General features: G+C 44.1%; 2 protein-coding genes across 5 annotated transcripts; both read left to right on the top strand.

The window, feature by feature from the left end:
* Positions 1-530: 530 nt before the first annotated feature.
* Positions 531-2,992, top strand: LOC117770629 (ras-related protein Rab-25-like). The gene is made up of 5 exons (XM_034600275.1): positions 531-716; positions 1,240-1,435; positions 1,829-2,022; positions 2,151-2,231; positions 2,361-2,992. Exons 1-5 carry the CDS (start codon positions 680-682, stop codon positions 2,483-2,485), a joined length of 633 nt encoding a protein of 210 aa, XP_034456166.1. The 5' UTR covers positions 531-679; the 3' UTR covers positions 2,486-2,992.
* Positions 2,993-8,649: 5,657 nt separating this feature from the next.
* Positions 8,650-21,160, top strand: LOC117770626 (zinc finger protein 385D-like). 4 transcript variants are annotated; one of them, XR_004615430.1, is made up of 9 exons: positions 8,651-8,822; positions 10,321-10,436; positions 15,656-15,763; positions 16,220-16,388; positions 17,500-17,751; positions 17,837-18,018; positions 19,909-20,010; positions 20,342-20,658; positions 20,763-21,160. XR_004615430.1 is itself a non-coding variant. In XM_034600269.1 (8 exons), exons 1-8 carry the CDS (start codon positions 8,813-8,815, stop codon positions 20,582-20,584), a joined length of 1,176 nt encoding a protein of 391 aa, XP_034456160.1. In that variant the 5' UTR covers positions 8,650-8,812; the 3' UTR covers positions 20,585-21,160. The 4 variants fall into 4 exon arrangements, 2 of the variants coding, with proteins under 2 accessions (XP_034456160.1, XP_034456159.1); XR_004615429.1 differs by having other exon boundaries at positions 20,715-21,160; XM_034600269.1 differs by having other exon boundaries at positions 8,650-8,822; positions 16,226-16,388; positions 20,342-21,160.
* Positions 21,161-21,214: the final 54 nt, after the last annotated feature.

Genomic DNA, 21,214 nt, shown 5'->3' with positions numbered 1-21,214 from the left:
CAGGATTGTAAGATTTCTGCCATCTACCTTTAACACCTATAGTATAACTATGTGAGTCCAAACTCAAAATGTGCTGTGTGTAACTGTTTATCTGTTTAAAATTTAAAAAACCAAGTGCAACCACAGTGAGACGTGTATATTAGCCCATCCCCATCAGACAGGTGGCAAAATGGCGACAAAGAGATCCACCTGTTAGGTCAGGCTTATTGTCACACTAATGAAAGAAGAGCATAGGAGAGGGTGGAGTCTGTACCTGAGAGCGGTTCTACCTGTTCCACCTGCTCCTACCCCCCCGCCTGTCTGCCCTCCCTGTTGTGTCAGCTGATGAGGGATCGGCAGGCCGGCAGGACTCCAGCCTAACTGCCTGCCTGTCTGCCTGCCCTCAATCAGGAGCTGCCCCCTATCCACACAGAAAGGAGGAAGCGGGTGGATAAAGCCTGTTTGGTTTATTTTTTTATTTTTTTAACTCTCTTTCATCAATTTTCACCTTTACACACACTCTCTCTCTCTCTCTCTCTCTCTCTCTCTCTCTCTCTCCACACCGGAAGGAGAGAAAGAGAAGTGAGGTTGTGTGTTCTTTCTGTTCCTCTTTTTTATTTTTTATTACCTGTTGCTCTTCTCTGCTCTGGGAGCTGATATTTACTGCGTGACACCAGATCCTGTCGCCACAGCGTGCACCATGGGGTCTGATGATTCGTACAACTTTGTCTTTAAAGGTGAGTCGTGTTTAGTTGAGCTGTGATTGAAGAGACAAAGCAGTGTATTCGTGTGCGTGTGTTGCTGTAAAGCTGTCAGGTGCAGCTCAGGTTGTAGCAGGAATTTCACAGGCAGGAGGGAGGTGAACAAGGAAGTGGATGCTTTATGTCCATTTGATTGTAAACCTATTGACCTTTGACCTATTATGGAAATAATCTTGCATTTCCTCACACCTCACTAACAATGAGAGGTTGTTTTTATGCCTGGTTTCATGGTTTAAATGTGACGATTCATTCCATCCATTCCAGAGAAGTGTCAGCCACTGGGCAGACCTGCCACGTTTATGTGATGTCATGGTGTCTGGTGTGTCTTGTGAGGGTGACAGAAAGTCTACATGTGTCAAATCAGACCAAGCATCTCTGATTAGTTACAGGAACCTATAGATTTTTTTATCACTGAACATTTATATTCTTGGACTTAATGTGTCATCAAGGTATTTCTTACAGATTGATTTATTTTGGCCCCGTCTTTGCCTGTTTCCAGTGGTTTTGATAGGGGAGTCTGGTGTAGGAAAAAGCAATATTCTGTCCCGCTTCACCAAAAATGAGTTCAATCACGACAGCCGCACAACCATTGGTGTCGAGTTCAGCACGCGGACAGTTCAGCTGGACAACTTCTCCATCAAAGCTCAAATCTGGGACACGGCGGGGCTGGAGCGCTACAGGGCCATCACCTCAGCGTGGGTACACACACACACACACACACATAGTATATGGATTATACATAGGTTTGTGTAACTGAGTTGAGTAAAAACAGTCACACCTCCTGCACCCACATCAGTAATTTTTCTACGATAGCAACTTCCTTAAAGGTTCCATGTGCCGAATTTAGTGACCTCTAGAGGGGAAGTTGAATGCAGCGCTGAAGGACCCGCTCCCGATGTAAAGCTAAAGTATTTAAATATAAAGAGCCAATTCTAGGGTAAAGAAAATAACAATGAAACAGATGAAACACACTAGTGAAAACATCCCTAAGATTTGTTTATATTCAATTTCTGCCAATAAATCCCTTTCTCCAAAATCGTACACACTGAACCTTTAAGATCCAACCCTCTCTCACCTGGTGGACTCAGGTATTACAGGGGAGCGGTCGGGGCCCTGTTGGTCTATGACATCACCAAGCACCTGACCTATGAGAGCGCCGAGCGGTGGCTGAAGGAGCTGTTCGACCACGCGGACCCTCACATGGTGGTCATGCTGGTGGGGAACAAGAGAGACCTGGAGAACCTCAGGACCGTGCCCAAAGAGGAGGCCAGGGACTTTGCAGGTCAGTTCACCGGCGTCGTCATTACCCACAGATTCTTGAGCCACATCAACTGACAATGAAAAGTATAGTGTTCAATAGTGTTAAGTTTGCTGCCTGAAAATAGCCACTTTTCATTGCTCCCAATCCAGAGAAGAAAGGTTTAATGTTTATGGAAACATCAGCGTTGGACTCCACCAACGTCGAGGCTGCTTTCAATGAAGTCCTCTCTGGTAAGGGTTCACTAACTCTTGTCAAAATACACATCCCTTGTTTTCTTGGAATTGCCCTATGACGTGTGTGTGTGTGTGTGTGTGTGTGTGTGTGTGTGTGTGTGTGTGTGTGTGTGTGTGTCTCTCCAGAGATCCATAGGAAGGTGGCCAGCAGAGAGGTGACCCGCGGCTCCATTAGTGCTGTAACTCTATCCAGCCCCATCGGTCTGGCCAGCGAGGCACAGGACGAGCACAAAGGCTGCTGCAAGAGCTAACAGACGAGCGGCCCCCATGAAAATAAAGTTTCTGCACAGGCCATGTTGAAACAACATCACGCTTGACCGTCGCTCACGCTCGAGCACGACATCATTCACACAAATTTTGAAGAGCGAGGTACCTGCTTGAGACAAACCTCCTTCACTATAAAAGCTGTACAGTAGATAAATCAAAACCAAAACATTTTTTACACTATATTTCCTGTGGTGAGCAATTGGTGCTTCTACTTTAGATCAATCTGTTTTTTCCTTCCTCTCATCTTCATATTGTTAAGGAGAAGCTGTAAAGATGTGTTGCTTTTCTACAGGAATGCACTGGGATTCATTTTGAATAAATTATTTATGTCATTCTGTCTGCAGGTAATTAATACACAGAAATGAATGTATTAGTGGCATTACACAGATAATCTAAATGAGGGACTAGGAGAGAGGGATGATGTTAAAGAAAGAGTCAAAGAGTATGCAGCTGTGGTACTGAGCCTGTGGATTAAAAGAGTTTTATATTGAGCTTTTCTAGTCTTGATGTTCACTCAAAGCATTTTTCACGACAGTTTTGCCATTCAACCATTCACACACACCAGTGTTACCAGTGTGTCTACCTGCAGCTTTTCTCTGTCACACATCAATCGCACACTGCCGGTTTAGCCATCAGGAGCAATATGGGGTTCAGTATCTTGCCCAAGGACACTTCGGCACTCAGAATGGGGGGGCCTGGATCGAACCACCGAACGTCTGGCTCCACCTCCTGAGCCACAGCCACAGTTCCTTTTCCATTGGTGGGAAATTAAAAAAGAAACAGTTCCGCTGCACAACAATATTTTGTTTTGTGTTGAGAAATACAGTTCGGCCTCTGAGAGTTATTCAAATGAAACAGACTGAAAACAGGAAATTAACTTTTGATCAAATTTCTAAGAAGTCAGGCACGCACCCAGTGAAGGAGCTGGTAGTAGACACTGCTTCATATTTAAGTGCAAGTTTTAAACCAGAATGATGTTTTCACATTTATTTTCTGAGGGGAGAGGAATGTTTCTAAGTGCTCACATTAAATCTGATCTCAGGATGTGTTCGTGCAAGTGTAGCTCTGTGCAATATTTAAAGCACAAAAGTGTATCGTAAAAGTCTGAAACCTCATTCATTTATAATTTTTGCACTTTTTTAGGTTCTGGATTTTTTTTTAAATTAGGGGGAAGATTTAATTTTAAGAAAAGTTATAAATAATGTAATTTACTTTGTGAAAAAGCACATTGGAAGCAGGTAATCACAAAGAATTTTGAATTGTCTTTAATCTTTAATTTATAGGGTCTCACTAAAAAGTTTTGAAAAATTGCTATAGTATCTCAAGTTGAGGGCGTTGTGTCTCCTGTCCGCCTGTAGGTGGCAGTGCTGATGTGGAAAGCTGACTATGTGTAGTGCATTTGTTCAAACTTTCATTTCCCTACCACCTCCACTACATCTCATACTACCATCTAATCCCTTATCATTACATTAATGATCGTGGTGCTGTCGCCATGGCAGCAACCTCTGATTTCTCTGTCCACTTCACAAGCTAATCAGCGCGTTCGTGAAGTAGGAAAATTAATTTACACGTTTCCCACAAATAGTAGATTCATTCACAGGTTTTATGTCAGCATGTGAAGATTTATTAATACAGACTCACAGATGTGCATTAGGGGAAATGAATGTCGTTTGAGTGTGTGTGGCCAGATTTCACTACTGAAGATAATTTTTGCTCTGGTGAAATTACCCCAAAAGCTTTTATTAAGTTTTCCCTCATGAAAATATGACAGGGAAGGCTCTGCACCGGGCAGCGAATGTTTAATTATTTCCTGTGAATATGGATATTTTTATGACCCGAGTGAAAGCATCTGGTGTAATAATCCACACAGACTACACAGGTTGAAAGGATGGACATGAAGTGTGTAAATGTCCATCTGTCCCACCGAGCCTCCAGGTAAGGGTTTGCAAAAATCACGAATCAACGATATCACAAGCTCTTTTATTCTGCGTGTCGGAGCGAGAGGCCTGAACAATGAAGCGAGATATCACAAGCCACACCTGGATCAGCGTGTGTTTTCTGGCCTCACCTTAAAGGCAAAGTTCAGAGCAGTTGGAAAGAACTGGTATTTTAGCACATACATGTGGTGGCTATTACTCACATGCTACTAGACACATGTAGCCTGTAAAAAGTGTGTCTGTCCGAAACCAAGACTCGTACACTGATCACATTAATACTGGTTTTAATGTAGTGGCAGATTGGCGTATGTCTGTGGCCTGTTTTGAAAGAGTTAATTTTGAACTGTCATTAATGGAATTTATTTTGGCAGATGGATACATGTTACACTACCTTTGTCTCAGACATGGAGCTGTTAGCTATGATTCCTCCTCCAGCACTTTGCCTCAGTGGGGAATCTTGTACAGTTGCTACATCTGTCTAGGTTTAATTATAACCTTTGTACTCAAGACCTTTGGCCCCATGGAGCGTCTCTAAAACCCGTACTTATGGCCTGCATGATTCCTTTTGTCTTTTTGATTCTCTTCCTCCTCCCTTCTTGATTTCACAGACTTCCTGATTATTTTTTCCTGACATGCTGTCTGGCTCCTGCTGTTTATCGCAGCTTCCTGTGTTTGTTAGTTTATATGTCTTGGTACCACAAATCCACGTCACCCAAGTGAAGCAGAACATTCAATTACCTACAAGATCTTAAAATGCATCTCCACTCTGTCTCTTGTCTTGGACTTGGCAATAAAACAATATCAACAATTATCGTAACATAATATGCATCAGTAGCAATATAACAAAAGTCACATATTGTGCACAGTGAGGAGATATAACATAATAATACAATAATAATTGATCTTCCTCAGAAAAAAATAATTTGCAATATTAAGTGTTTGTCATTCTCTGCTCATGAATAAGAATTTAAAGCCACAACCTTCAATCAGGAGCAAAGATCTGTGATAATTTATTGTGATAATTATCAATGTCAGTAGATATGTACATTTTAATCTTGATATGATTTTTGGGCGTAACACCCAACCCCTCTGTTTCCCGTCAACACACCCTCTTCATGAAGCTTTATGAAGAGGGAAAGATTTCCCAACCCATTAAAATCCCTTAATCCTTCCATTTAAATCTGGGACAAGAGATTTTGAGGTGGGACAGATTATGTAATGATCTGAGGGTTGGGTTGCCTGATGGCTCACCTGGCTAAGCGGATGAACGACTCCTGCAGCGGCTGCAGATTCGGTTCTGTCCCGGCCCTGTCTTCACCCTCTCTCTCTCTTTCTCCCACTTTCACACCTAAATCCAGTCCTATCAAAAAGGTGATATTTTTCAGACTCACTGAACCAAATTGCTCTGGTGGTCAGACCAGCACTGGCCTCTGCTTTCAGTCTGTGTGTGTGTGTGTGAACCAAATAAGTCAATTTACCAAATGGAGTCCACTGACATGACTACAGTGCAATGTGGGGACGTTTGCCAGCATCTGTACACGCAAACTCAAAACCAAAACGCAGGAGTGTGTGTGTATGTGTGTGTGTGTGTGATGGTCTACATTCCTCCATCACCCTTCATCTGTCGGCACGTGTCAGCCGAGAAACACAAATTAGGAGATTTCCACATCGGCTGACATCATTGCATAAATAGAATCAAAGTCAATACCCACTGATTACCATGGTGATGTTGTTATGGCGACCATTCAAAGGAAGAGGTGATCCGATGGGGTGGCTGTGTACTCAGACTCTCTATATTAACCAAAATGTGCGAGGTGAAAACCTGCTGAGAGGTGGATTATTGCCTGGTAGTCGTCTGTAGAGCAAATGTTAAGTAGTGTGTTTATCACCGCTCAACCTATTATGGGATTAAAAAGTGCTTGAAACTTCCCATACCTGTGTCTTTGTGCATTTGTCTGCCCTCTCGTAATTAACTAAATCATATAATTTGGGTAATTAACTCCTTTAAAAGGCCTTAATTTCTTAATGGAGCCTGTTGTGCGTTGACGTCTGTAGTCAAGGCTCCAGCTGGGGTCACACAAGATTCCATGAAAGTAAAACAGGTTGCCAGCCACAAACACAGCCGAGAGCCTTTGTTGCCCGTCCACTTAACACAATATTACACACTTTGGTTGCCATGACAGCCAGTGTTTGTCTGCGAGCGTGTGATGCCAAAACGGCTGCAGGTGTAAAGCGATGCATTGAACTGTGTTACTCGAGTGCGGCTCCGAGCTGAAACCGGAGAGCAGAAACGGGCTCATCATTATCTCCGGTGTGACAAGGGCGATTTCTGCTGAGTTTACATTTGTGCTTAAGCGATGACATCTGGAGAGCAGGAGGGCAGATCATGTTGAAGACGAGTCAACAGCCACTCATTCGAGCTTAATAAAGTAAATTACTCATGAGTAATGTGCTCATACTTGTCTGTAACCTGGTTTCATGTTGCTGCCCCGACCGCAAATCCTCTGACCTCCTTTGACAGCTTCACACCATCACTGCAGTGGTGATTTCCATCCTTGGCACGACTCTCTCGCTTGAGGAAAAGAAGACATCTGGCTAAAACTAGAATCCCTGAACTCTCAACTGTGTGTCACTCTGAGAGAAACTTTTCAGCTGAGATGGGAAAAAGGCAAATAATACCACCCAGCCCTGAAAAGTGCTCTGCTCTTTCTCAGAGGAACGCCAAACGTCTGGCAGTACCGTAAATGACAAAAGGGGCGATAAATTGAGTTTATGAGTGGATATTTCCATGTCTGTGCTTTTCTCCTCCGCAGCTTTTGTTCCATGGAGTGTCTCTGTGTGTGTGTGTGTGTGTGTGTGTGTGTGTGTGTGTGTGTGTGTGTGTGTGTGTGCGTGTGTGTGTGTGTGTGTGTGTGTGTGAGCATTGAAGTACTGTCCAGATAGGGTGGCTCGGCCAGGAGACGTGCCTTGAGCGTGTCGTACATAGGTTTTCACTTCACATACTATTTTGTTCCACCAAATCATTTCCCTGATTGACCCTGAGAGGAGCCTATCCACCAGCCAGGCTTTGTATCAGTTCATTTCACTTCTTGTTGCGTGAGTCCTTGTAGTGAGGCCCTGTGTGCCGCTTGCTAATCAGAAATATGTTCTGAATTCATGGGCATCACTAATGAACAGGCTTGTTTATTCAAATGCAGGAGCACGCGCACACACACACACACACACACACACACACACACACACACACACACACACACACACACACACACACACACACACACACACACACACACACACACACACACACAGAGGCAGTGTGTCTGCCCATTTTCAACAGTTGTTGAATTGACGGTCTTCCTGAGCTTAGTCTCCTTGGAGTTCTGTACTGTGGGAAAACACATGTTGTTGTCCACTTTCCTGACATAGAGGTGGGGGGTGGGGGTGGGGGGGGGGGGCGCTCGGGCTTGAGGACAAGAAAGTTAAAGCGAGGTCACTCTGCCAAGAAATACAGTACACCACCTCTCAGAGGATGTGTGTGTGTGTGTGTGTGTGTGTGCAAGACAGATCTGAACATATGTTTGAGTCTCAGTGAGTGAATGCATATGCACAACCCTGCATAGAAGCATGCATATGGAACCTGCATGCAGTCTGTGATGTTTTCAGCTGGACTGCGTGTGCAGGCTGTAGTGTGTCCTTTCCTCGCTGCCCAGTGAAAGCCTCGGGATGCATCTAAAAATACCGTGCATGGGCCCGAGAGGAAAAGAACTGAGGATGGAAACCATTTCCAGAGGCAAGTAGGAAGAACACAGAGCTCCGTCAAAAGAAAAAGAAAAAAAGACAGCAAAGCCTGAAGACATGAAGAAATCCCCCCTGTGACAAGCAGAGGAAGGATTTCCCCTCCTCCCCTCACAGGTGCAGGATTAGTTATTTTCAATAAAGATGAGATATCCTTGTGTCTGTTGTGTGGTGTTTCATATATATTGAGTTACACACTGCTCACTGTCTGTATTAAACCTGGAAGGGCTTCTCAGTGCAGTGTTTGTGATGGCACCGCGGGTTGCACTCATCCAGGGCGGGTGCTACTCACACACTCATTAAGTTAATTTCCGTCTATTTTGCCGAATTAAAAACACATTTCTGGGAGATGTGAGATGCAGGGGCAGACTGGTGCACGACTCGTGAAGATATGAAGAGGAGGAGGAGGAGGAGGAAGAGGAGGAGGAGGAGTGGATCCAGATGGGAAGGAGCAGCACCGGCGCTGCAGGAGGGGAGAGACGGAGTGTGGAGGAGAAGACGCGCAGCCTCATCTCCGCCTGGAACATGACACACACTTTTATCGAACACTGAACGACCGGATTACACCTCGGTGGAGACATGTTTTTCGGTATGTAAGCGATGCATTATGGCTTTAATCTTTAGAGGAGTGTGTGCTCGTGTGAGTGCGTGTTTGTGTTTTACGCAGTCACTTGTTGCTATGTTGGAACCGATGTAAGCTTTGTGAAGTCAGTCACCTGCACAGTGGAACAGAGAGAGATAGGGATTGTGCGGTTTATGTATTTACTGCAGCTCTTAGAATAAAACTAAATATCTAAATTATAATCTACATGTTTGTTTTAATGAGAAACAACTGGGTGAATTATTTAATAACAGGAGACACGATGATAGAGAATATAACAGAAGAAAGAGTCACTAAGCAAAGTGGAAGAAAATACCCCATATTTTATTATAAATGATAATGTAGGCTATGTGATTATTATTCTCCTGTTTAATAAAGTATAAAAGTGATAGAAATTATAATACAATTTTAATATGATGATATAATAAGGATAATACTATATTAAACCGTCATACACATTATTACATAAACATTTAATATGACAAATCACAGTTGTATTATTCTTTTCAAAATTGACCAGCTATGGTTTTGTTTAAGGTCTAAATTCTTGCAAATGCAGGAAACACAGCACAAAACACACACACACACACACACACACACACACACACGCGCACACGCACACGCACACGCACACAGCTCGTTAAAGGTAATCAGACAGTGTCAGAGCGGATGGGTGTGTTGCTGTGATGCTGATTACACATGTGAGCTGGTCCTGGATCAAAAGCTCAGAGAAACATGCAAACTGGACATAAAGCTTCAGTAACAACCAGCACTCAACAAACAAGACACTTATCACACAGCACTTTCACTTTAACGACCACGTTAGATCAGCTGCATGTTTGGGTGAAGGTTTGAATGTGTGTGTGTGTGTGTGTGTGTGTGTGTGTGTGTGTGTGTGTGTGTGTGTGTGTGTGTGTGTGTGTGTGTGTGTGTGTGTCAGTCAGTAGGGTCATTTTTAAGCAAAAGTTGCAAAACATTTAATCGTATAATTGAACATTTCTGTTGTTTTAAATGAACTATTTAAATATACAGAATGTCTTTGGGTCATATTCAGTTTGTTAATTCATATTATTCACAATTTTTTACTTTCAATGGATAAAAAGATTAATCGATACTGAAAATAATAATTGGTTGCAGCTCTAATGAGTTGGGCTTTTAGTCATTTTAGAATTTAGTGGGGTCAATACATATCTGCCCTAGTTAGCTAAACTACCCGTGTTCTGACACAATTGGAAATTGACAAGTAAATAAAAAGCATCGTACACACATTAGTTCGGTTGTAAGTTAAAACAAATCTGAGAAAAAACTGCTTTTTTTTGGACAGTTTTAAAAACATTTTCAATCAATCAGGTTTTTGGCCGTTGACACTTTGAGGTCAGGATGTCTTTGAGTTTTTATCATCATCTTAAAGAATGACCTCATCCCTCCTGAGATAATTCTCCATGTGTCTCTTTGTCTGTCTCCGCCCTGCTGTGCTGTCTCTCAGGTAATGTGTGTCACAGCGTCTCGCCGCCGCTGGCCCGTCCCACGCTGTGCAGGGCCCAGCTGTCGCCCGACCCAAAGCCCCTCCTCCCCTTCCACCTGCTGCCTGGATTCCTTGACGTGAGTACTGTCAGTCACTCCGGTTGTCATGGCAACCACAATCTCACATATACTCTCCTCAAAAAGGACAAAACCCCAAAACCTAATTTTGCTCGTGAACGACTCTGCCTGCTCGCAGTTGTTTATTATTTTTTTTAAAACACAGATGTATGAGCCCACTGCCTACATCTTTCCAAATATACCACCACTGAGGCAGAGAGCTGTGACATTTCCTCACATCCTGGGGGGGTGGATCTGATTCCTTGGTATTCCTCACACAGAGCCTTTCATAGAGCTGTCTGCCGCTGTGTTTGTGAGGGGTGAAGGTGGAGAGAGCCAGAGCCAGAGCCGGCCTAGTGCAAGCCCCGAGGAGCTGACGTGTCAGGAGAGGCTGAGGGCTGACGTCTGGTTCACAGAGGAGTCGTGCTATTTGTCTTAATGTATTCCTTTTGTGATCATATGCGGAATGACATAAATCGATGGAGTGTATGTCATGTAGCTACAGTGAGATGCACTCGCCGACATCACTGAAAGCAAGCCTCTTACACACTGTGTGTATTTATTTCGAGCTCACGCAGCCAAGAAAACACAATGCGTTTGTTTGCCGCTGACATGAAGAGGCTGAAAACCACTAATAAGACCATCACTGAGTCTGGCTGAAGACTCACTCTGAAGCAAAAAAACAACAATTTTCTTTTTGATCCTCCCTTTACTTTGCTTTCGAGTCGTCCCTAATCTCTGATGTGCTCTTAGAAGAGATACACAGAGACAAATTGAGGGTTTGAAAGAGGGAGAGCGTGTTTACATATTGACCGTGTTGTTAGTCTAAAAAGTAGTTAGTGTAATGTATTTTTTTGCGTAGGACTGTGTGTGTATTTCCTTTTTCTTTTTGTCAAACCCGAGGAGACATCAGACATCGGTCGGGGTCTCAGCGTCCTCCCCACCTTCTCCACTTCTTCGCTCTCTCTGTGTATTTTCCACTTTGTCTCCTGCTGTCCACTTCCCCGTCCCTCATCCTCTCACATGCTTCTCTTGCTTTTGAAGCATTTAGGTCCTGGTTTCTCTAAAACTTGCTGCACTGGCCCTCCGCTCTGCCTGACACCAAAAATAAATAAATAAATAAAAAATAATAACTTTCACTTTTCACTTCCTCCTGGTGGACAACATTCACACTCAAGTCAGAGAAGCTCCCTCACTTTTAACTGAGCATAGAGTGTTGTTCTCACATCACCCTGTTGAGTCACAGCCCCTCTCACCTATTTATAACCACTACTAAGGACGTGTCGCTGTGGCCGCTCACATAGGAGCCCCTCGCTCCTCTAACTGGATTGTTGCACCAGAGGGAAAAAATGTCCTCCTCTGCCTTTTGTATGATTTCATTTTCAGTATTTTGACATTTTCTGTAACATTTTACCTTTATTCTGGAATAAACCAGTCTAGATGCATTTTCTTTATATGGGGTCAGGATATATGAGGACAACTGGTCAACAATTGAAGAAATTCCCTCAAGACAGACTAGTCGAAGAGGCCAAGACCATGTTATGTGAGGCCAATGTGACCTTGACATTTGACCCCACAAATATAATCAGTTAACCCATGCGTCAGTGGAATTTGAAATGATTCTCTTGCGGCATACTTAATATAACATGTGGTGACACAGTGACCTTGACCTTTGACTTTTGAACACCAAAATTCGAATCAGGTCATTTTTGAGTTCAGCTGAACAAATCTGTCCAAATTTGGAGAAAGTCCTTCGAGGCATTCTTAAGATATCATGTTCACAAGAATATGACGGATGGACAGACAACCAAAAAACATGTTGTCTCAGAGCAGTGGCTGTCACCTGCACAGAGGCATAACAAGTCTTCCTCCTCTCACTCTTTTTCTTCTGACTGCCCCTTATACACTTCTGTAGAAACCTGAGATATTAGGCATTAAATATGAACGTAAATAGCATCGAACCTAAATTAACTTTTGACTCAAGTTAACTCTGTTTGGAAACTGAACATTGTTTAGAGAGAATCTTCTCCCTCGTCTGATTTGAGCCTGTGGCTTCTCAGTAAGTTGTCACACAGCTGACCTCTTTCTTTCTGGAACATGTAGTGTGTGTGTGTGTGTGTGTGTGTGTGTGTGTGTGTGTGTGTGTGTGTGTGTGTGTGTGTGTCTCCTGTAAATGCAGATGCGCTGTTGGCCTCTGTGCAGCGCTGCACAACAGTTTGTTTGGTGCCCACATGTGGTTTGTCATGGTTACAGCGTTGTGTGCATGTCTGTGGATGTTTGCGCTTTTAGTTTCACAGTGCGTGCGTGCGTGTGTGTTTTTCTTTTCCTGAAAATGGAAACATAAAACGTGTCTGTTTCAAGGTGAATACAAATTTAAATGACAAAGAACACAAGGCAGCAGCTCATTCATCATAACCGACCCATTTTTAGAGGCTTATCGTCATGCAGTCACGCGTAACTGTCGCGCTGGTACATAGTACATAAATCCAGGAACATTCATCATTATAAATGTTGGAGCTCTTGACTGTGCTCCAGGAAAAAGTCTGTTTTACTTCACTCTGCCATATGTTTCAGTCATAACCTTCTGCACGGAGCAGAGTGTCTGACCGGCCATCGGCGCTACGTGTGAGGAGGTTTGTAGAGGGAACGAGCCCCGTTGTAAATGGAGCTGTGAGGTGGAGGCCACGCCTTCATTTACTGTATCATACACATACACTCAATCCACTGCTTTTCTTATGACTCCACGCCGGCCACAACCAGTGGCTGGAGCCTTTATGTTTTCGAGTTGTCCTTCTGTCTGATTATTGTGAACATGATATCTCAAGAACGCCTTCAGAGACGTTTTTCAAATTTGGTACACATGTTCAGTTGGACTCGAAATTGGAGGTCATTGGTCAGAGGATGATTTCACAAACCCCGTTGTTTGCCTGATGAACGCTTTATCTTAAGAACGCCTTTGGAGAATCCTTTTGAATTTGGCACAAATGTTCAATTAGACTGATGGATAAACCGATTAGATATATACTTTATAAAAGCAATCTCGTTGTAATCATAGTCCACGATCAGCTGCCACCACTATTACGATCCACTATCACAATCTCTAATTGGCGATCCACCGTCATGATCTATGGTCCACGATGACAATCTACGAGCCACCATCACGATCCACGATGTGGCCACAACAGAAATCCCGGATCTGCAAACGATAAAGCACAAGGACTCCGGGGAGGAAGTCAAGTCAGTAACATGTATTGATAAGACATTAATGAGAGGGTGTCTGCCTCCTGAACTGAAACTGGGAGATGATTCCACAGGAAAGTAGCTTGATAGCTTTAATGTGACAATAAGCAGAAAGCGCATCGATAGAGGTGGGTTTGTTTCTACAGGTGATATGCCTGGAGAGGAAAGACAGAATGGCCTGTGTAAAAAAAAAAGAAGGGCCAAAATGACTTTGCCACAGGTGCTGCTCCATCCCAGAGTGTGGAGTGGGAGTGGGGGGTAGGAGGGTGAGTCTACAGGGGAGGCAGGGGGATGACTTTGATCACACGGAGACGGAGGGAGCGGCAGAGGGTTTAGAGGGGAGCAGATGGAGAGTTTGAAGTCAGGAATGTGTGATGGAAGGTCAGATGGTGATACAGGAGCCTCGGGCTGATGAGGGAGGAGGGGACTGAGACGAGAGGCTTTTACTTAAAATGCTCACGCTCGCTCGGAGAGACTTAAAACTACGCTCACGTTATCAATTATTAAATGCTGTCTAATAAACGTTTCACTGTAGATTCACACGTCGTGGTCGTTACAAATGTTATTTTATGATTTACTTTTATTATTTCATAATTTGTATTCTACACGTTTCACTCGAGACTTGTTTTTTGTCACATTTGTTTGTTATATACACAAATAGCTGCAAGGAAGCAGACGGAGATAAGAGACCAATGACTGCTGAGAATCATTCCAGAGCAGCTGGAGTGATGATCAGAGAAAATGAGCAAGCGTGTGTACTGCACACACACACACACACACACACACACACACTGAGAGAGGGAGAGCGAGAGAGATTCTGTTACATGTTTTACTTTTAAAGGCAAAGAATTTATCTTCAGCTCTACAGACACAAGCAGTTGACCCATAACAACACAGATATTCACAGATTTTCCTCCCTAGCTGTGGCTACTTATATATATATATCCTTACGTTCTGTCACGGTTCATAAAGTAACCTACTCTGCAGGTGAAAAGATCTGTAATTTTATCAAAACTCACCACAACACAACACGTGATCATAAAGCTGTGTACCTTGCATGTAACTGCATGGTAATGGCAACTGATCACATCTTGCAGTGTTTTCAGACCTCACCTAAAACTGTTTGACGGTAAAGACCCTCTGCAGGGTTGGTTTCGTGGAGTCTTCCTGGAACAGGGCTGGGTGCGTAAACACTCATAAGACACACACACACACACACACACACACCCCCCTGCAGACTTTAAAGATGGCTGTTAAAAGTTAGTATTTCGTCCACTATGGAGAGCAGAGGATGTGGTCAAGTTTGCTTCACTGTGGTCTGACTGGATTCCAATCATGATGTTTTTTAACTGCAGAAACACAGATCAGGACAGTTTTAGACATTTTCAAATAACATATGTGACATCATCTACTTCTCTGCTGTCCATGAGAATCTGTATTATGCTATTTTAGTGCTATTTTGTACCTTTTATGGGGTTTTCTGCTGCCTTTGAGTGTTGCAACATTATATGCAAAGGCAATTGGCCAGGACCCCGGGCTGAGAGGGGGGCCTCCAGAACGGCTGATTAGATTAGTCCACAGCAATGACCATGTTTTGACAACCCCCTTAAGTTGTATGATCGTAAATAATTGTTTGAAGATTGGAATTATGCAGTTTTTGTGCTTTGGTCGGTTTGGTTTGATCTAGGGCCCCCAGGTCCCTTTTGCCTGGGGCCCCCACACTGAAGCACTCCCTATTGAATGTTGAAATGTTGCTTTGTGTCTGTGCACATGTGTATACATGTATCGCACCAGCTGTGTGTTTGTTGTTGTGTTCATGTCTGACTGGCTGCCAGAACAACTACTCCCTCATTCCGCTGAGAAATGTTGCGGTGCTTCTCTGAACACATTGTTTGCAAACAATGTGTAATTTATAACGTAGCCTGATCACTTTCACTACTCATTGTTGTCTTTCACAATCCTGATCCAGTTTGTGACGTCCCGCTTCTCCTTTGTTGCAGCTGGATCACGTCCATAAAGCCCTGATGGGCCCCGGCTTCGGGCTCACCTCGCACCTGAAGAGGAAGAACAGCTCCTGTGGAGTCTGTCGACTGAAGTTCAACTCTGAGGTGGGCGGTGTCGTGCATAAAAGAAATGCAGTGAATTGTTTTTCTATCTGTGTTAATCACATTTCTCACACACACCCTTTTGCATGACAGGAGGAGGCCTGTCCTGTCATGCTGGTTCTGAGGTTTTAGAGCTGCCTGGTTTATTCACGGGGTGAAATGTTCACAACTCTAATATTTGACCTTTGCATAGTGTTATTTTTTCCATTGTGCGAAATGCAGAACGATTCATAATCTATTTTAAGCAAGAAAGTCTGGTACACAGATTGTTACACAGAAATCGTTGTCAGGAAAAGTACATGAAAAACAGCATCCCCTGCACTTTCATCAGGAACATTCTAAACTTTTATTTACTTGCTGCTCTGTGTAAGTTTGTGCATTAAACACTTCAAGTTTACATAAGTAAATAATTATGTGTTTGCAGTTAGTTCATTCCCTCTTGCTTGCTGTTGTGCACAGGTGCAGGCGTCTTCCCATTATAGTGGCACCAAACACGCGAAAAGGCTGAAAGCTCTTGACGCCCCCGATTTAAAGATCAGGACCTCTGAACCAGTCGCCAAGGAAACCACATCGCAAATCCTCCCGTCGCCCTGCTCGCAGCCCTCCAGCTCTGACACAACATCAGGAGGTGTGTGTCTCTGCAGGCACACACACACGCACGCACACGCACACTGCATGAGTGTGTGTGCGTATGCCGACGTTAAATATATGACAACGATAGATATTTGAATGTACAGCTCAAATCTCCTTTTCCCACTCATGACTTTTAACTCTTTGATGTGATAGGCCCCCCCCGCTGCTTCGGGTTTCACAGTGAGGAGATTAAAGGTTGAGCCTTATACTCTACTCCTTCTTCATATCTACATTTACCCTCCTCATTCAGTAGCCTCCTGTGATCAAAAACACACTGCAAATGCTTTGAATGCATGATCTGTGGGAAGCTGTGCAGTGTGTGTGTGTGCGTGTGCGTGTGCGTGTGCGTGTGCGTGTGCGTGTGCCTGGAAATATGTCAGCATAAATGTGAAAGCGCCAACTGCTCTGCAGCATGAGTGCGTATACATGCGCCAGTGCTGATATGCTACTTTTGCATGTGTGTGGGTGTTAAGGAATGGAAATAATACATTTGGCTGCAAGCTCAAGAGCAAAAAAAAAAAAAAAGATAGAAGAATTGCATGTGACACCACTGATATGAGAGTTTGTTTGTGTGAGGGAAAGATCGAGGGATCATTTGCAGTTGGGAGTTAGTTTAGGGCAAGTGGAGGAGACGGCAGGAGAGGCCTCTGAGGGTTAGTTCAGCAAACAGCCTGCTCGGCCTCTCAGAGTGATGAATCAATGCTAACACACAGACACTTACTCAGCCAGGCAGAGCTAATCATTGTTATTAGCAAAGCCTGAATCCTTAAATCAGCACAGGCTCCTCCAGGGAACCGCTTAGAAAATAGATAATAGAGCCAAAGCATTTCTACACAAAACTGTGCGTTTGATTGCTGGAAGACAGATCCTACGGGAAATCATTGATTATCAGTGTGATTAGAGGGGTTGATAGAGCTTCTAATCACTTGTAGCCTGGTGAGTTTTTATCTCTGTCTCTGAGGAAGTCGTGAAAGTGGTGCCTGTGTAAGCTGCGAGAGTTCCGAAATTTCTGAGGAATACAAATTATAAATACAAAAATATTTGTCCCCACTCCCTCTCCCTGGCTCTCTCTGTTTGCTTCTCACACTTCTCAATGTACCCTTCAGAACCTCCAGCCCCGAACCCTGCTTCCGAGGCTGTGCCAACGAGCAGCGGCTCCCCTGAAACTGTGAAACCACCGTCTGAGTCCTCGCTGTCACCCAGCCCGAGGACGACAGAGAAAGAGGCGCAGGGAGTTGGGGATGCCGAGGTTGCCCCAGAGGAGGAGACGGAAGAAGAGAAAGCTATTCGTCTCCTCTACTGCTCCCTCTGCAAGGTGGCTGTCAACTCCGCCTCGCAGCTGCAGGCCCACAACAGCGGTGAGAAGCTCATCGCAGTTGTCAGGTTTACCGTGCACGCACTGTGTTTGATCCTCATGCTGAAGCGACTTTGTGTCTCCCGCAGGCACTAAGCACAAGACCATGCTCGAGGCTCGAAGTGGCTATGGAGCCATCAAGTCCTTTCCCAGGACGGGGGTGAAAGCCAATTGGGCCCCGCCGCCGGAGTCGACGACCGGACTCCAGAACAAAACTTTCCACTGTGAGATCTGCGATGTGCATGTCAACTCCGAGACTCAGCTCAAACAGGTTCATTGATGAAAATGCCAAGTGAAAAAACTGAGCTTAGGTCGGTTACTTGTTACAGTGATTCACCCAGAGATGAATGTTTCTGACTGTGGTTGTAAAATACGACAATATTAAGTTAAGTCAGTGAGTCCTCAGTCTTGGATATCATGTGAAAGGAACGTCCAGATGCCAGACATGCATTTGAGATAATTCAGCATTGGAACAGATGTCAGATGTGAATATGCCTGAATATAACAGTTGCTCTTTAGAAAACCTTTGCATGAACATTCCTGGAGTCTTTTTTCTTTTTTTTAAACTTTTTTTAACTTGCACACAATGTTACTCATTCATAAGAAAAGACGGTCTGCATATGTTTGGTACAAACCTAAGTTACAAGCTGTAATTTTGGAGCCTTGTGTGAACATTCCTCTGTGTGCACAGATCCACTCCCCTACATTTGCCATTAGCTATAAAAACAGGCAGGTTTAATATTCCCCCTCAGCCGGAAAGGCTTTGTTATTTAATTTAGGTGTGATTGAAGACCGTCTGTTTTATGATTTCTCTGCTCATTATGGAATGATGTATGGGCTACGCGTTTGAGTAAATGTCTTTAATCTTGCTTGTCTTGTGTGTATGAAAACGTATTTGATGCAGATTGTGTTCGTAGAGCTTGAGACAGACAACATTCTTCTTTTTCTAGTTACGTTCTCGTCTGATCTTTTTTTCCTCCTAGTCTCTGTGCATAATCATTGACTGTATATAAAGATGGATGACATGACTGCTCCACAAAAGTGAAAACAAATCATCTCGATTGCTCCCTAGTGGCTGGCTGCAATATACAAACCCTGCCTCATCCATGTTAGCAGATGGGACATTTTTCGTAACAATGTTTTCTGTCATTTAAGGTGTAGTTCTTATCGCGCTGATTTATGTTTATGTGTGCGAAATGTCCCGATTGTTAGCTTGTGACTGTCTCACGATTGGTCCAGCGCATGCATGACAGGACCTCGATATCGGGGCTCCATCCTCCAATCGTTACTGGTCAAACTCTGGTTCCAAATTATGTCAAAACCAAGAGACGACGGCATCCGTATTTGGAATGTTTTCATTTTTGTACAATGGGAGGTAGTGAAGACGTATCGTCCATGTTCATATACAGTCTATATGGTTAATGCAACAAAGACCACGATTAACTCACTAACTTTAGTCGTCGGCTGAACACTGGGCAGGTGACTCAAGACAATGGCCCATCACACTCACTGGTTGGTGCCTCTTGTGCATGTGAAGCTATGAAAAGGTTAACTGTCACACAGAAATAACCCTTCACAGAGTCGAGACAGTCAAATGCATAAGCAGATCCACCAGCAATTCAGGACCATGCATATTTATTCCAAATCACAGTGTGAACATCTCACACCTGTCACGCCGCCCGAAAAGTGAAACCCACAGATCCCTCATCATAGAGCGCAAAGATACTCAGCTTAGTCTGAATGTGATGATAGCATTAGCATCTGTTGGCGATATGAATGCATAGTGCTGGTCCTCATATCTGACTGTTTAAACGTTATCTTTGGCCAGGTGCTCATGAATATTTAGCAGTTCACCGCTGATTGTGTGCGCCGCGCTGGCTGAAGCCATCTGCTTGTGCTTGTCAAATTTACGAACCCAACTCCCATGAATATTTTCAACCTCAAAGTCAGCGCCAACAAATTATCCACATTCTGCCTGAATCGTCTATATAGGAGCTTTGATTAGGCTTCCCTTAATTTCCTCTTCGCTGATTATTCAAATTTCTAAACAAAAGTGACCTCCGCTTATTTTCTCCGCGTGCTCCGTTTCCGTGCTGCCGCCGGCATCCCTGGGTTTATTTATTGCAGCGCTTCTCTGACTCTGCGTCTCCCCCCTCTCCAGCACATCAGCAGCAGGAGACACAAGGATAGAGCTGCAGGTAAACCGGCCAAGCCCAAGTTCAGCCCCTACACTCCCACCCTGCGACACCAGAGTTTCCAGGCGGTGAGTTCGCTGCTGTTGCTCGATTTATTTTCCCTCCTCATCAGTGTTTGTGTACAAGAGCTGATTCTCCAGAGCCTTTTCCAGGAAGCTCAACTCCCTACTGCCAATGTCAGAGATGTAATAGGAGTTGAAGAATCTTCCGTCTGAAATGTTTTACTTCTGCGTCAGAAAAACTCTTATTAAGATTAAGATGTTTATAAGTTGGACGGCTTGTACTCTATTTGTGAAGTAGCTGCTGAGACTTTATCTTCTTGTCCTTATCTGGTTTCCTACTGTTCACTTTTCACTTTAAAAATCTTGATTGCAGCTTGTTTGTCCATTTCCTCCTCAGATCCGACTGGCCCTGCAGAAGAAACAAGACCTGATCAAACCTCTGGCCTCGACTCTTCTACAGCATCAACTTTCTGTCGCTGCCGCAGCTGCCATGGCAACACTGGGCCCCTTCCCCCTCCGGCCCGCCTCGAACTCCAGCCCCGCCCTATTTCAGAGTCAGCCTCTCTCCCAGGCTCTTCTGCATCCGGCCCCTGGACCCATCTGTTCAACACACACATCGGTGCTTTTTTCCCCTTACTGACCCTATGGACGTCTCCATCAGCTCTGAACTACAGGTAAAGGCAGAGCTGACACCTGAGAAGACGTGATATCAAACGGTACTTGCTGTTCTCAACACAATAATAGATACTGTGGGTGTCATGGACCAGGGGGATACGGATGGGATGGACCAGGGGGATACGGATGGGATGGACCAGGGGGATACGGATGGGATTGACCAGGGGGATACGGATGGGATGGACCAGGGGGCCGGGATGGAGAAGGCACGAAAGCAGCAAATGAGTGAAAACAGTATTTTCTGACGAAAGCGTGTGTGTGTGAGTGATTATGTGTGAGTGCACGCACAGATGTAGCCATCACAGAAGTACAACTTAATGCAACATTTGTGCTCTACTCCATTAACTTTTATAGATTTATAGATAATCCGTATAACATTTAAGAGAGTCCTCCTTACAATGAACCTCCATGATGACTATAACTCTGTGTGTGTTAAGATATGCAGATATGCATCTTATGAATGAACGTGTGAGTGCCAATCAGAGCATGCTTGACTCTTGCTGCTTTTTATTTTCCAATAAACAATAGCTGTGGATACTCATATTGGATTCAATATTTTTAATTTTTCTATAGTTTTATCAACACTCAAACTGCC

This window comes from Hippoglossus hippoglossus, chromosome 11 (genome assembly GCF_009819705.1).
Source record: "Hippoglossus hippoglossus isolate fHipHip1 chromosome 11, fHipHip1.pri, whole genome shotgun sequence".
Lineage (NCBI taxonomy): Eukaryota > Metazoa > Chordata > Actinopteri > Pleuronectiformes > Pleuronectidae > Hippoglossus > Hippoglossus hippoglossus.
This window is presented reverse-complemented; position numbering and strand designations above follow the sequence as displayed.